The 17706-nt window shown below is 35.0% G+C and overlaps 1 protein-coding gene across 1 annotated transcript; it reads right to left on the reverse strand.

Moving 5' to 3' along the window:
- Positions 1 to 5951: 5951 nt before the first annotated feature.
- On the reverse strand, positions 5952 to 13205 carry LOC132163952 (zinc finger CCCH domain-containing protein 24). The gene is made up of 14 exons (XM_059574342.1): positions 12534 to 13205; positions 11579 to 11671; positions 11154 to 11492; positions 10946 to 11018; positions 10572 to 10704; positions 10348 to 10501; positions 10080 to 10163; positions 9352 to 9474; positions 8848 to 9018; positions 8626 to 8760; positions 8254 to 8349; positions 7799 to 8131; positions 6534 to 6577; positions 5952 to 6449 (listed from the first exon to the last, which is right to left on the reverse strand). Exons 1-14 carry the CDS (start codon positions 13083 to 13085, stop codon positions 6203 to 6205), a joined length of 2577 nt encoding a protein of 858 aa, XP_059430325.1. The 5' UTR covers positions 13086 to 13205; the 3' UTR covers positions 5952 to 6202.
- Positions 13206 to 17706: the final 4501 nt, after the last annotated feature.

Here is a 17706-nt window from a genome sequence, read left to right on the forward strand (position 1 = left end):
AGAAAAATAGCAATACAAAATACACGAAGAAAGCTATGGAGGCATTGCAGCCGTACAAATAATCAAAGCCTACGTCATAGAGTGAATGTTACTCTACTCCCTCTACCAATACTAATTAACACCCATATTAATAAATTTATATCTATGACGTTTTGAGACATTGAAGACAAAAGGGTTAAATGCAGGAGGTGTTGACAAATAGCTTGTGGAGTTTTAAAAAGTGATTAAATACTATTTAAAGTAGGAAAAAGAAATACATAATTGCGGTTGAAAAAAGTTAATAAGACTTGTTAATGTGTCACATCAATCGTAATCATAATGTGACAAGTGTGATATACAATACAAAATTAAAAGATATTAAGAAATGGATTGTCACTTTTTAAGTTGCAGGGTCTATATTTTTAGTTATGTACATCATATAAATTTGATGGTTGGTTTTCAAAAAAGAAAAACGGAGAATGATGAGAGAATACGAAGAATCCGTTTGTTTTTGGCATAAAATGATTTATGAAAGAAAAAAAAAATTGTATTTTTGGGTATTTTGGGTGACATAAAATATTTGTTGGCTTAACCGAAAAAAAGTTCTCTTAATTTTCTGTAAAACGTATTATTTTTTGAGTTTGAGCTTTTTATTCTCAAATCGACAGGGACAATTGAGACATTGTCAAGACATGGTCAGGAAACAAATGGGACCTAGTTGGGACTAGGAGTGTCAATGCGGACGGTTAAAAACCGTCCGCTAACCGCTAACTGCTTAACTGCCTAACCGCTATAACCGCCTAGTGGTGAGCGATTACTGGATTTACTAATCGTAATCGCTAATCGCCTTTTTATATAATATATTTTTATAATTATAATTATAAAAATATTTATACATATAACATAATCACTTGATCATTAAATCACAATTTTTTTAAAAAAATAATTAAATCACAATTTGAGTATTAATATATTATCACTATAATTTATATGATTATATGATATAATCACTTGATCATTAAATCGCAATTTAAAAAAAAAAAAAAATTAAATCACAATTTAAGTATTAATATATTATCACTATAATTTATATGATTATAGCACATGATCAATTGATAATTAAATCATTTGATTATATAATAACAAATTATACATTATAATATGACATAACTCATAAGTATACCAATTCATACTAATATAACAATTAAATATCTAGAGACTTATTTCTAATGTATGTTATAAACTTATAAGTCTATACAAGTCTACATATGCATATGAATAATATAAATGTATAATATCAATACTTAATTATATGATTCAATGACAATTCAAATACTTTATTCAAGACCTCAAGTGAATCATATTATTAATGTATAATGATGATATGATTCGTACAATATCAAATTCAGTAATTGACATTGGATTAAACAATGACCAATGTGTTACTTATAAATACAATTTAAGTATTAATGTATTATTATTATATGTTGTGACAGTTGTCTGAATTCTGAACTTATTTTTTTTATATGTTGTGTTGAATTTTTTTTTATATGTTGTTTTTTTTAAAAAAAAAAAAAAAGAAAAAGTTAACCGGTTATGATTTAATATTTAAAGAAATTTTTTTAAAGTACAAGTAAATATAAATTTTGGGTCAAATATTTTTTATTTTTCAATATGGGCTCTTTTTATAGCAATTGGGCCCAAGAAGATACTTAAAATACCAAAAAAAAAAAAAAAAAAAAAAAAGGTAAAAAAAAAAAGCCCAAAAACGCCCAAAAAGGCCCGTAAAGCCATAAAGAAAGCCAAAAAAAAAAGTCAAATTTTGAAAAAGCGGTTAGCAGACGGTTATCTATTTCACTAACCGCTAACCGTTAACCGCCTAGCGGTTAACGGTTAGCGGTTAGTAAAATCTACGAACCGCTAGTGCGGTAACAGTAAGCGGTTATTGCCAATAATTACTAACCGTAATCGTTTTGACACCCCTAATTGGGACTTGCTAAGAACCGGCAAGGCCACCGCCCGAACTTCGCTAAGACACCATTGGGACTCGGTTTTGACCCCAATCAATTTTTAAAACTTAAAAAGTTATTTGTCATAATTTTGAACTAGAGTAACTAATTTTGCATATATTCCTAAGAAAAAAAAAAAAAACTCTTTTCGTTTGACTTTCATTTACATTGCTAATTAATTAGGGTTATGGATTCATGCAAATATATATATATATATATATATATATATAAAGCCAAAGATTTCTAATTATCGTTAGAAGCTCTATATCTCGCAAGAAAAGAAAAAAAAAAAGGGTAGAGGAACCGGGTGACTGAGTTATTATGCAACAGTGGATAGATAATGATGCTTAACGTGTCAAAGCATGGCATGAAGCCACTACTAAGCCACTAAACAATTTCAAATTAGGAAAACTGTATGAGGGGAGAATTAATAAATAAAAAATTGCAAAAGGTGCCGGTGGGGGGACAGAGAAGAAACACACAACTTTTCTTTCAAATGAAATTCTATGCAGCTTCCAAGATTCATGAGTAAACTGTAAAAGTTGGCTTTCAAAATCCTACTGCATCCATTGAACTGTACAATACTAATCATGATTAAGCTGCCTAATCTTATGCATTACTATCTTCTTTTGACATTAGTTATTGACTTATGACCCACTAACATTTATTTGATTTTAAATAGCATGTTGCTTTTTTCTTTTTTTAATTATTTGCATGCAAATATGCTCAAATATCATTGGACATGGGTGCAAGTTGTGCAAATATCTTCAAATATGTTTCTAAAGGCAACAATAATTACTATTTATACTGTGTATTTTTTTATTTTTTATTTTTTTTTTAATTTTAATTCAAGTCACTTGTATTCTGTGGGGGCCAAAAATAGGCAGTAGGTTTGAATAGCGCAAGGAAAGGCAGACGATTTAGGTATTTATTTATTTTCATTATAATAAAAATAAAAAATAAAAAAAGTGGTCCGGATTCGATCAAGGGAGATCTTGATGGTCAAGGTTTTTTCAAAATTTTCTATTGAGTTCCCTTCAATTTTAGTTTTGGGCATGCTGATCATGTCATTAGGGGCTATCGAGTGCTTAATAACAACTTTTGTCATCTCTAATTAATAGTCGAGGATCACGTTTCATAAAATGAAGATTATTTGTTCAAATTTTCCTCTTCCCTATCTCTCTTTTTTAAGTGTTAGTGCACTTTATTGTTGCCTTTATTTTGTCTTTCATTGATGCTGTTCTTGTTGTTGTGGGAGTTCGGGAAAGATTGAATGACTTTTTCAAGGTTTATATGTCTTATCGTGCCATTTTTAATACGCCACCTCAAACTGCCTTAATTGTCGGCCATTTTTATTAGCTTTTGAATTAATATAATTCATATGGTGGTGTCATTCATTTGACACATTTCTTATAAAAAAAATTTTCCCTGTGATTGATCAGGTTGTGTTGGGGCTTATTGTTAGGCTGCTAAACCTTTTTTTGTGTGATTTGTGTCGATGTAATCGTCCGTTGTTGATTAAAAAAGAAAAAAACTTTTGTGAGTAGAGAGCTTAGAAGTAAAATGATCCCACAAACTAATTAAGTGTTAATTAAAGCTCTCATATACTTTTTTTTTTTTCTTATCTTTGAAGTTGTCAGTCTTATGAAAGCAGGGATAATTTTAAAAACTTTGTTCCCATTGCAGTGGAACAATTGATGTCCCATAAAAAAATAATAATCACAACTCATAGTGGCATAGAATTGCATCTTTTTGGAGAAATCCCCACAAAGTGGGTGTGAGTGGGTCGTTAATCATTTCAATGAAACAAATCTCCACTGTAATGTGTTTTGCCTTTTATCCACTTTTTATTTATTTATTTTTATAATATATTTTTTTGGCTGTTTGGCAGATGGCAGTCACTTCATGGAAAGTCACAGCCGACCCCACAAGCACATATGGGAAGAAATTTCAAAAAAATTATAATAGAGATAGAGTCGGCCTTTTTTTAATTTAATAATAGGACAGCCAATAGGAATTGTCCACGTGTACGTGTCGCCCTCAGAGAGAGACAAGTGAAAGTAGGAAAGGAAAAAGGGAGATAGTGAGGAAAAGCAAACAGGCCTAGAAGATTAATTAGGGTTAAAAATACTATGAATTTAGGCGTGACGGTTACGGTAGGTCAAAAATTGGAGATCTTTATGGACAAGCAAATTGACCAATATTTATCCACATTTTTTTATTTGCTTGACATGCCTCCACTACACCTCTGAAATGGAAATTGCAGGAGTAGGCAAAGGTGAGATTTAAATGAACTCATTATATAAATAAATATATTAATGTGTTATTATAATGTTTTTGTGGTAACATGATGACATGTATCAGTGCCAAGATCTATCCAACCCTCATGAATGATGATGGGGTAGATCCATCTAATTATATAGATGTTTGTTTGAAAACGATGTGACTTTATTTGAAAATGATAATAAAAAGTCATTACCCGTTGAGATAAAAGAAGAGATACAGATGTTTAAGGTGCCAACTTTACCTGCTAGAACACCTTGCAGTATAAGCAGACATGGATTAATGAGTAATAAATGAAGACAAAATTTGGTGGAAAGTTTCTCTGATCAAAGAGATGAGAAAGAATTGATATTGGTGGCTATAACAGCTAGAAGGATTTGGCTCGACAGAAATATGGTAGTCTACAGAGGTGATTTCACATGGTCTAATGACTAATATGAAGGAAAATCAATCAAATGAGGGGCCGAGTTGCTAAAAGCCACATGTTGGGATGATAAAAATAAATTGGGATGTAGAGATAGACAAAATTAATGAGCAGATGGTGTGCGAGTGTTATTGTTAGAGACTATGCCATGTGTTGGCATCTATGTGTACCATAAAGTCATTTGTAACTAGTCCAACTGTAGCTGAGGCTTGGGCCGCTTGGAAGGCTATAGAATTTTGTAGAGACCTGGGGCTTCAATGTGTCATGATCAAAGAAGACGCATTGGAAATAGTACATGTTATGAGGAAGGAAGAACGTTGTTAGAGTAGGTATAGGCAAATGATTGAGGACGCTGAAACTATGTTGAATAGTTTTCAGTCATGGTATGTGGTGTTGGGAATACAAACAAGGAAGCTAACGAAATGGTTAGCAAAAGTGACAATTCACCAATCTTTGGAACAAGTTTGGATAGAAAAGTATCTTGGATTTATTTAACATATTGTAGTTGCCGAGCAAGATGTTTCTTCATGATTCTTAATGAAAGTCTTAAAAACTTGCGAGTGTTAAATGATAATTTTTTCATTTGCCAATGAATTGGATCCACCCCAATTCAATCATTAATGGGATTCTTGGGTAGAAAGAAAGGTTCAAAATGGTTCTTTTTCAACCTCCTAAGCTCCTCCTTGAGTCTCCTCAATTTGGAGCATAAACCATACATAGGAGAACCCTCAATTTCATCATTCCACATCATTGCTACAATATTCAGGAACTTTTGGTGATTCATCCCATACGGGTGTGAGAAAATGGATGTAAAAAAGTGAGAGTAAGTATAATATTACTCAATAACCATAGGCAAATGGTCATCCACTTACTGTTAACCAAGGCCTATGAAGTGAACAAGCAAGAAAAGTTAGAAAACAGATGTGCATTATGTTAAACGCAACAGCTTTCTAGCATTGGCACAGCTTAATCCGTTAGTGAACCACTTTCGCTATCCTTTTTCCAAGTCGACGGCTTTCATAGGGCTTCTTGCTACAGAAAATTGTCGTAGACAACCTATTAAGGTAATAAAATCTTTGACCTCTCTCAGCTCTCACATAAACTTTGCTGTCCATGAGGGCTTAAATCTGCTTGCAACATTGAACCTAATCCAAAACTATGCTCATTGCCAAGCCTCATAGTCAGGACACTATTGAAATATGGGTTTCACATTATTTGATGACCAAATCTATAATTTGCTATTTTATTAATAATCATAAAAATCAAAACCCTTTGGGGAACATAACAATAAATATTGGTAATAACTCGATAAGTTGAACAGAGTAAAAGCAGAATTCTGGTAACTGAGTACGAATATAAAAATCGTACAAAATTGGTAAATGTTAGATAAGACCCTTATACTGTCAAAATTTGTGGGTAATCAGAACTCATCAGAGCCTTTAAGGAATCTTTTAGATATCGGCTACATGCCAAAGCAAGTAATCTCCAGAGTGGGTTTGGTTTGTGTCTACCTTTCTAGGAGCATCACCATTTCACAGTGTGGAGTATGTGGGAAAAGATCAACAGCCATGGCTCTTACAGGTTGGAATGGCTCTGAAACGGGCATCGACTTGGCCCTGTGCCGTGCTAGACCAGCACTACTCATATTTCTCCATCCCCGGTTGTTTTTATTCCCTTTCTCAATTTTCTCAGGAGATGGTGTGCAAAGCTCAATAGCATTAGCCACCAAGCTTTCAGGATTGCAGGAAATGTAACTGCACCAAACAGGTTAAATTTGAATCACAGTGAAGATAAGATATGAAAAGAATTGGAAAATAGAGAATCGGCTGGGAACTAACACAAGCCTCCTCAGACGAGGATGAGTTCTCAGAGCTTTTATCACCTGCATCCTCATAAAACAAGAGTCAGCATCAAAAGGACATGGTTTGAGGGCAAAAGATAACTAGTTCGAAATTCAATAAATGGCTGCTATCCAAAAATTTAAAACCAATAATGAGTTCTTATACATGTTTACTGCAGCCTAGTGGTACCATTTTCAAGACATCAATCCCAATCTAATGACGGTAGTTTTCTGAAAGCAGCTTCCAGAATCTAATTGCATGTTCTGTTATTTTCTCCCCCTTTAGAACTATAATAATGTGATATAGAAGGAAAAGGAACACATCCATGAAGCAGCTGCTGCATCTTGAGCAAAGAACACTGGAAAGAAAAAAAAGGTAATCCGACTAAATTGACCAAGCTGATTTGGCCATGATAATCATAAAAGGGCTTATTAGATGCCAGATCCATCAAAACATTTCATTCCACATCACCCTAGATGGAAGCATTGGAAATCTTAATTCTTACCCTTAACGTTGAGTTGGAACCCAACAGCCATTTCAACTAAGGCAAGTAAAATATTTTTAATTTCGGATCAAAGAAACCTTAAGGTCCTACTAGGTTGGTGTCAGAATAAGGGGGGAATAGAAAATTGTATGTATCACATAAAAGTTAAAAGTTTCATGTTTAAAAAAAAGAAAAGGTTCAGTAAACAATGTCGGTAGATGCAGTGAATGGCCACATATAGCCTACATATAACTCTCCATGTTATTCAAACATTAGGGATTTCGGATCTCAAGATGTGCTGTTTCCTTTTACTCTTTGTTCGTTTCATCTCAACCAACTCCAGCTCAAATCCCTACATGTTGAAAATGCATTTTTGCTAAGTCAATTTGATGGACGTGCAGAAGTGCATAGTCCTCAGGAACCTCAACAAGGCTAGGTGGCAAGGTAACCATCACCCTAATATTTGGGGAGTGAACAGTGCTCCCCACTTCATGCTCCCCCAATTTTTTTAGCAAAATAGGAAGCCCATTGGAGAGTCAAAAAGATGCATTTTAGCATTTTGGCTCCCCAAACTAGAGATTTCCCCAAAATAAGAAGCTGGATGAGAATACTCTTAGCCGTGAAGGAAGCCCTAGTTTCCAAAATAAAGAATCTCTTCAATCATCAAGCAACCAAAATAGTTGTTGCAACAGACTGAAGTTGAGTTGACAATCAACAGAAGAAAAAAAGAGAGATTGGGTACGTAAAACTGCACACAGCAGAGAAGCATGTAACTTACAATCGGATGAAGTCCAACACGTGGAGGATCAACAATAGCAACAACATTTTTAAACTGCTGTACAGAAGTATTCCCACTTTCAGAAGCGCAATTCCTGTGGAGTTGGCTTTCAGCTTCTTGTCCTCCATTTTCTGAACAATCAGAAGCATTTTTATTATTTACAAGATCATGACTTGTGCTTTCTTTAGGGTCTAGTGCTTTGTTAATTAAGGTATCTTTCTCTCCAGCAGAAGTGGTTTCTTTGTCATTAGTTCCAGAAGTATCTGAAATCTCATCTAGCTTCTGAGGTGCATTTAGGTACTCTTTCAATAATGACCCCATCACATCCTCTGCCTGTACCCCATCAATGGCAAACACATAGTAAACAAATGATAAACTAATTATAATCAATGACAACGAGCCTCACCAACTAAAGAAATAATTGATTGAATAAATGGAGAATACTGCAAACTCACCTTTGCACAAACAAATTTACAGTTCTTAATTCCATTAATTTCAGCATTCCTAAAAGCATCTGAAACTGCAGAAGCATTCATTTCAATGCCAATAACCTGGTAGAAAAATAAAGCCAAAACAAGTTCAACCTTTTGATAAAAGGAAGAGAAAGAATCTAATTTTGTTTCATATACAGATGTAATGGAATTATACTGGACCACTTTTCTATAGTATGAATCTCAATCAGCTATTGCAACGAAATGTTTTAGTCACATTCCCTTTTCTCCAAAAATGGAAGGGTCTTTGTTACTCAGGGCATTGAATAATTAAGGAACTGATCATACATGTATGAAAACTTGAAAGAATCCAAGAATTGGGTTGGTGACTATTACCATACCAACACGATGGGCTAAAGTCAGCCCAATAGTTCCAGTCCCACAGCATACATCAAATAGCAAGGTATCAGGACCCAAATCAGCCCAATCCCCAGCGAGTGAATACAGCTTCTCCGCAGCAAGAGTATTAACCTGTGGGACAGTTGTTGAAATATCAAGTGCGACTAGCAAAATCTATTTTCCTTGAGCAAGAAATGCACAAGAATCTGAGCTCCAAACCTGGAAAAAAGCTGTGGGAGATATACAGAACCGAAGATTGCCTATACAGTCATGAATTCTTGCCTCTACAACATCATTGGTTGCCTCCAATTCAGGACCACCTGCTATAGGAATGGACAGTTGGCGCAAGGGGGCATCAGCCGGTGCAGCATTTGATATTCCTTGGTGATCCTGCATAAAAACCAATCACCATGCAAGCCATTTAGGAATAAAAGAGAGCATATTGTGACATTATAAACTAGAAAAAGCACCACCTTATTGCCTTGTATCTGCCACAATTTTTTTTTTTTTTTTCACTCTTTTTGGGCCTATGCCATAAGGCTAGTTATGACACAAGCAGATTGGCCACATCCACAACAAATCACCATGTGCTTAAATTAGACAGGACATGCTTTGTAAGATCACTTCAAGATTCATACCAGAATAGTAAAGCACCAAGTATCTAAAAGGCAGTCCATTTATAAACTTCTCATATTAAAAAGTCTCATGGCAAGAAGCTAGTACCTGAACAACCAAAGCTGTTAGAGGCAAAGATGGAGAATTTGCTGTAGCTCCTGCAGCAAAAGCTTGAGCCAGCCTCTTAAATTCACCAGTTATTACAGCATCATCGAAGCCCACAGAGCAAACCTACATAACCGAGAAAAAAAAAAAAAAAAAAAGAGAAAAGAATGCAATAAATGAAACTTTTACAACAAATTACCACTCATACTATTTGTAAGTGTTATAATATTAATTAAATAATTAATTTCACTTTTTCCAATCAACTCAAGTTTTACAGATAATCGGTGATTCAACATAGTATCAAAACAAGTCTTGAATCCAAACCCTAACTTCACATTATACATATTCCACATGTTGGGCCCCACTCATGGCAGAAGAGTTTGGATCCACAAGTGAGGAGGAGAATTAAGAATATTAATTAAATGAACAAATTCACTATTTTCTATTCACTTAATATTTTACAATAAGTTGCAATTCAACAATAAGCCATTCGAGTAGGTTTGTTCCCATTTGAAAATGGAAATTTCATCTGCTGTACGAGCGGCCAAATTGCACCAGCATGTTACACATGGTGTCTCTGTTTTTTCTTTCTCAACAGCCTTGTGGAGCTAGCAGACATGCATGTCTAATAGGACTTCACTCATTGAAAAAGAAGAAACGAAGAAAATAAAAAAAAAGGGAAAAGAAAAGAAAAGGCTGAAACTTCCTAGACAAGTTCATTATACACCAACCTGAACAACAAGCATGACCTCTGAAATGCTGGCATCAGAATTTTCAACATCAACAACCTTCCCCAGGGTCTTTCCCTCCCGAACCTTGGAACAGAAATTACAGACAGAATATTTATTGAAAGAATGACAGTAATTTTTATACTACTTCTAGGCATGTTTCAACAGCAGAATAAACACACCCAATCAATAACTCAAAAGTTGCATAGCAGCAAGAATGCTTATAATTAAATTTCTGGGACTTGGAGCCCCTGAAAACAGCAATGCATACCGTTAATTGACGCCAAAATCCAGTATTCTTAAATCTGTTCCAACTTGGTAATTGTGATTGTTGCAAGAATTCCTGGAAGATAGAAGCATATTTGCAGGCAATTCCAGAAACATTGGGGCAGTCCACGGGTTCTTCAACTGCTGTCACGCCATGCCTGAGAAGATTCTTTAGTAAATGATTCAGACAGCAAGAAGTACTCCAAAAACTGAGCAAATGGTAAGTACCTAAAGTTACCGAGCATGAATCCCACTGTTAGTATGCCCTGAACAGAATATCCAACAGAGAACTCGCACTTGTTGCGGTACCCGTTTACAAGTGGTGATTCAAGTATACCCTCTAGCTTGCATGGAAGACCACCTGCAGGATTTAAGAGAAAAGGAAAAGAAATATGACCGTCATAAGAGCCACAATATTTCTCATCCTGTTTCAATAGAATAAAAGAAAAACATGACAGGGCAGCATGCACAAATGGAGCAATCAAGAATGTCAGTGATTTCATAAGCAACCACATTGTCCACCTATCAACCCCAAAATTATTGAAAAATTAACTCTCTAGCATCATGCTCTCCGCAAGCTTTAATAAAGGTAAGAAAGGTACCTATCTCCCTAGATTTGAGAACCCATTCTGGAAGTGAAACACCATTAGGACACGCTTTTCGTGCATTTCTAGTCTGCCAGAAAAAAATGTAATAGTTTAGTCAGCTGAAAATTTTTTCTTCAATAAAATCAACGCACAGAAAACAATTGCAGACAGAAAATATGATTACAAATAAAGCAAAAAAGAAAAAGTGTTTCTAACAACTAACAAGTCTTTTGAGAATCTGCATGAGAGAGTTCTTTTTCTGCTCCAACTGATCACCATAAGGCATATGAGCGAGGGGAGTCACAACATCCCGGGCACTCCTTGCCCTTGAAACGGAACCGTCAACTGCTGAATCACTTTTATTGTCATCATTTGTATCACCGTCCCCAATCCCATTAGAAGATATAGCTACTCCTGCATTCTCTCCATCCAATGCAGGTTCCCCAGTTTGCTGGCCATTTAGAGGGAGAGCCGCTGTTGATCTAATTTTCTTATCAAATGATCTAGGAATGACATCAGCAATCTTTAAATTTTTGTTGCCAATAGATTTTCCTTTCAGTTCCTGTCAATTGAGATTTAAAGTTCCAGTCACTGTAATAATGGGAAGTTCATGAAGTACTCATTTGACATACAAGAAACAGGGGCTACCTCCTGTGCAGTTTTCACTTGTTCTGCATCTTCAAAACTCGCAAAACCCACAGTCATTCCTTTCTTTTTCTTTGCAGATTTAAAGTGAACTCCCTGGAGAATAAAGATCTTTTAAATTTCCAGTATGAAAGTACTAAGTCTCTTCTATCACACACCAAAGAAGGGACGATTTCATAGATGATTTTTAATTAACTAACTACAGCAAAGACAGAGAAACAGAATGGTAAGATTAAAAAAGCTTTCTACATCCCAAAAGAATGTCTATGTCATGGCAAAATACTATGAACAAAAGCATAAACTTCCTAAACTTTAAAAAACCATATCTCACATGAATGCCATTGGTTTCACATCACATAGCAAATATCATACATCTGCCAGTTTTGCTTTTACGTTGTAATAAGAGCTATTTAAACCAATCATTAGAGAAACACCATCATACCCACGTGCCCAACTCTTAAATATACCTTCCCCTCAGCCTAGATATTCACATTCCACAACGGTAAACAGTCACATTCCAGCAGGAGGTGATAGTCTTGCCTTTTCTTCTTCATCTTTTTTTTTTTTTTTTTTTTTTCAACTCTTTTAACTCAAGATGAAGCTACACAGACCTAAACCAAGTTTCCGCCAAAGGCATATAATCTGTCTACCGAAAGAGCAATAAGCAGGACTTAACAATTTCCCATAACAGGTTGGCAAAGGGATACCACAAAGTCCAGGTTTTGGGTGGTCACCATAAGTTATAATACAAAAGTCAAGAAAATGCAATTCCAATCAGCCAAGATTTATCTCAATTGGGACTTCTAATTCAAATCCAAATACCCCTTCACCAAGGATGATCAATTTGTACATTTCCACATTTTCTCAGCAACCAAATAAACAATTAGAGAGAATTGGGAAAAAACACTCAGTTCAGCATGGAATAAAACCCTGAAAACCAACCAAAAACCCCACTTGCCTGCTCGCCAAGAAAGTTCCTCAAATTTTCGGAGTTCCAGTTCCTCGGCAAATGCACCAAGCACTTGCTGAGCCCAGGGTCCAAGCAACCACCGCCATTATCATTATCACCATCATCGTCGTCATCAACCACCTCAGTCATCATGATATCCTCCTCCTCCGGACCTTCGCGCTTCTCGCTCTCCTCGGACCTCAGCGCCTTCTTCACGCGCTCCGAGGTAGGGTCCCACGTGTTGTCAGGGCGCGGTCGGAGCTCCTCCTCGCAGTGCGCGTACCTGCACGCGGAGCCGTGGCTGCACGACCCCGAGTTGCGCCTGAAGTAGGAACAGAGGCTTGTCTTCCACAGTGGGTGGAGGGACGGGTCCTCTCGCTTTCGCTTTTCGCCGCATGAAACGGCGTCATCCGCCGATGTTGGTTGGGAATTGGACGGTTCTTGTTGGAGTGGGCTAGAGGGTTGGGTGGTCGAATCGTGGCCGTCCATTTGGAGAGGAGCGGAGGGTTGAGGGTTTAGGGTTTGGGTTGGAGATGGTTCTTTATTCGGAGATGCCGCCATTGGAGCTACTGGTTCGTGTTAGTTTGCGAGTGCTTTCGCTGCGCGCTATGATAGATGGGAAGTTCATAATCCCGGACGGGCCGGACCAATTGGGTCGTAGATACTCCTACCTGAATCCAGGTCCGACAATGAATCTAAGCGGATGGTGAAAAGGCAATAATGGCCCGTTAACCGCTAACTACTTGTGAAAGCGGTAAGTAAAAAACACTAACCGCCTAGGTATTGGTTACGGTTAGTAATTTTAAGTTTTTTTTTTTAAAACCGCTAATCATTAACTGCTAACCGCCATAAATATATATGAAACCATGTAATTTTTGTTTAAAATTTTAAATATATATAAAAATTTAGAAATGATATCGAATGTAGTATGATATTATCGTAGTACTATAGAACAATATCGTTTTTTTTTTTTCAATTTTTTTAATTTTTTCTCTAACAAATGCTAAGCGGTTCACCGCATAGGCGGTTACGGTTAACAAAGGCCGTTAGTGAATTTTACTAACCGCCTAGATGGTTACGTTTAGCGATTTTAGCCAATAATTGCTAATTGTAACTATCTTTTCACCCATAGCGAATAGAGATGTAAATGAACAAAGCTACCTGTGAGCTCGCTTGGGCTCGGCTTGGTAAAGCTTAGACATGCTCGGTTCAGTAAAGAGCGGTTACGTTTAGTGGTTTTAGCTAATAATTGCTAACTGCAACCGCCTTTTCACCCCCAGCGAATATAGATGTAAATGAACAAAGCTACCCGTGAGTTCGCTTGGGCTCGGCTTGGTAAAGCTTAGTCATGCTCGGTTCAGTAAAGAGCGGTTACGTTTAGTGGTTTTAACCAATAATTGCTAACTGTAACCGCCTTTTCACCCCTAGCGAATATAGATGTAAATGAACAAAGTTACCCGTGAGTTCGCTTGGGCTCGGCTTAGTAAAGCTTAGTCATGCTCGGTTCGATAAAGCTCACTCGCACACGACTCGACTATTAAATGATGCATACCCCTATAAAACTTGGCTCGACACAGTTAACGTTCATGAATAGGATCATATAAAGTTCGATTCACTTGTTAGCTCGACTTACACACACACACACACATACGCGCGCGCGCACACACACACACTATATATATATAAATTATGTGGAAACTTTACTTAATCCATTGAACATTCATTACATTTGCAATTATCCCACTAAATTTAAAAAACTTTCAATTTATTGTATCAACCTTTCAATTATTTTATTCAATTTCACCAGTTCTTTAAGTTTTATTATTATTATTATTATTATTTAAATTCTATCAAAATTTCCAAAATAGCGAAATGTGAAAAATAATGAATTGAGCTACAATTAATACCTCCAAAAAATCTTTTAAATAAATTACAACACAAAATCCATAAAAATATAACAACAGCTAACTATCTCAAAATACATCATTGAAGTTCATAAATACTGAGATAAAATTAACGAAAGACTCTAAGCTCCAACTCGATCTTCTAACTGATAAATTGTAATGTCCTTAAAATTCAATTAAATTAGTAATTATTTTTGTGCTCCTCCCAAGACCTATCTACCATGTAAATATGTCCAAAGGGATTCTAAGGATAACCCACCAAAGTTCATTAATAGAAATAATCAACCTGAAGGGTCACAGGCATAATTTCCCACATCAACTAACTCGGAAATGCTATACTAAACATCAATCAAAGTAAAAGAAAGAGCAAAATGCAGAAGAAAATACAGTGATCTGAGCTACATTACAAGATCTCAATACATCTTTAAACATAATTACATCAAGGGTATTTTTGAGATAAATCCTTCAACCAACGCGCCAAAACAGATCACATCTCAAATGGTTTTTTTTTTTTTTTTAACAGCCTAAGTTCATCAAAGATGTGCAATAGATCTTTCCGTTGGTCTTTCGTTTGAAATTGTACCATCCGCTAGTGCTATGTCATCATTTTTACCACATCAATTAAAATAATAATTTTTAATAATTTAATTCAAAAATCAAATCTTGAAAAACAAGAAAAAAAACTAGAAAGAAAAAAAAAATAATAATGGGGTGGACACTGATGTCGTTCTTCATATAACATCAGCATCGAACCCAAAGGTCAACATTCATGTTTTATTTGTAGCGTCAACGTTTAATAGTAAAAGGTCATTGTTATTAGTATTTGTATTCCCACCTCAACCCGTGCACGACAAAATTTCTTTCTAGGTTATTAGTGTCAACCCCTTTAGTCGACGTTGCCAACCTATTATCAGCGTCGACGTCCGACGTCGACGTTGATAATAGGTCAACGACATTGACTTTTTTGTTAAGGCTATTCAGCTTGTATTTAAAAAATTAAAACTAAAAAATTGAAAATTGAAAGTATCAACGTTGACACGAAATAGTTGACGTTGGTAATCTCTCAATAGCGTCGACTATTAGGTTGACTCTATTGACCCAGTATAAAAAATTAAAATTTAAAAATAAAATTTAAAAGCATCAGCGTTGAGTTTTAGGTCGACACTATTGACCTTGAATATAAAAATTCATATAAGCCTATTAAAAATTGCTTTCCTCTACAAGATTATTGATTGTGATATTTCTTGAGCATCCTCCCATTTGACATCATCGATCGATATACCTTGACACAATTAAATGTTCAATTGAACATCTAATCGATCCTAGTGCATTAGTTTGATCGACGCTATTGACTCTATTCAAACTTGACACAATTAAAGGTTTGATCGAATATATGGTTAATCCTAGTGTATTAGTCAGATCAATCGTGATACGATCAAATGATCAGTCAAACTCTATGGATTTTGTATTATATATCCTTTTGCATTACTCTGATCAATCATAATAAGATTAATCGATCGATCCTAGTGCATTAGTCAAATTGATCATGATATGATTAAATGATCAATTGAACTCTATGAATTTTGTACTATCCTTGTGCACTAGTCTGATCGATTGAAATCTTTGATTATTTGATCATCTTGGTGAACTAGTCCGATCAATCATCATAAGATCCAAAGATTAATCAAACTTGACACAATTAAAGGTTCAATCGAACATCCAATTAAAACAAAAGTGCATTAGTTCAATCGATTGTGATACGATGAAAACATTCTATTAGAATTCTCAATAGAATGTTTGATCATCTCGGTGAACTAGTCCGATCAATCATCATAAGATCCAAAGATTAATTGAACTTGTCACAATTGAAGGTTCGATTGAACATCCAATTAAACTTAGTGCATTAGTTCAATCGATTGTGATATGATGAAAACATTCTATTGGAATGCTCAATAGAATGTTTGATCATCTCGGTGAACTAGTTTGATCAATCATCATAAGATCCAAAGATTAATCGAACTTGACACAATTGAAGGTTCGATCGAACATCCAATTAAACTTAGTGCATTAGTTCAATCAATCGTGATACGATAAAAACATTTTATTGGAATGCTCGATATTCAAATTACCCAAGTCATTGACTAATTGATGGTTTGTCAAAGAAGACTTCGCAAGCATGTCATGTTTGATTTCCTTAGTGGTGGAGCCATAATTTTTGTTCACAAGAGGCAAGATTAAAAAATAGAATTAGACAAAAATTGATTAAAGAATATAATTAACAAAATAAATAAAAAATTTAACAGAATTTAATTATCGTTTAAAAATACAAAATATTTGTAACTTATTGTTCCACACCAAGTGTTAATTTTTTCAGTTGTCCTCGACAAACTTTCATATTTTAAAATCCCATTCGTCATTGATAGCCTTATATATATCAACAATTAATTTAAATGATAAATTTATGTATAAAAATTTAGATAGATAATTTTATTATTTAATAATAAAATTAAAATAATTAAAATAAAAATTTGATTAAATAACATACCTGAAAACCTATAAAAAAGATTCACATGCTACAGATTCCTTTTGGGAAAAATTTTGGGCTTTAATATTAATATTTAGATTTATTATATTTAGATGATTTATTAAAATCTTATATCAAGATATTTGTGCAGCCTTTCAATTCTTATCTTATCCTAAAAGTTTTTCTTTACGCTGTATAAAGACGTATTCAGTTAGAGGAAATTATGCGTTGAACATGTCACATGCGGAAACGCAGTAAGTTGGTTGAGTTGAAGTGTTGAATTGAGCATGTCGTGTTTCTCCCAGTATAAAAAACATATGTTAGGGTGTGTTTTTAATTTAAGTCGTTGTTTATAACCAAAACGAACCATCTTAGCCAGTTGGTAATGTTAAAACAAACCATTTCCATTTAAGTTAAATGCAACGTTTTGGTAAGACTTGGTTGAAGTCGTCTTCTTCGTTCTCTAACCCTAAAGCTCTGAAATTCTAAAACATTCAAATACATAAACAGTAATGAAACGATAAACTAAAATATAGAGACATTACGCAATGAATTCTAGTCCTCATAAAAGCTTTTGCTCCTTGATGAATGGTTGAGAGTGGGTAACTAGTGGTGGAGGGAAAATTTTACCTAGGATAAAAAAAAAATTAAAAAAAAAAAAAAAAAATTTTGGGGGGGGGGGGGGGTATTTGATCCTCTCTCGACCCCCTTCCTTTTGCCCCTGGATTTCCTCAACAAGATCATTGATTGAACA

Source organism: Corylus avellana, chromosome ca10, assembly GCF_901000735.1.
Source record: "Corylus avellana chromosome ca10, CavTom2PMs-1.0".
Lineage (NCBI taxonomy): Eukaryota > Viridiplantae > Streptophyta > Magnoliopsida > Fagales > Betulaceae > Corylus > Corylus avellana.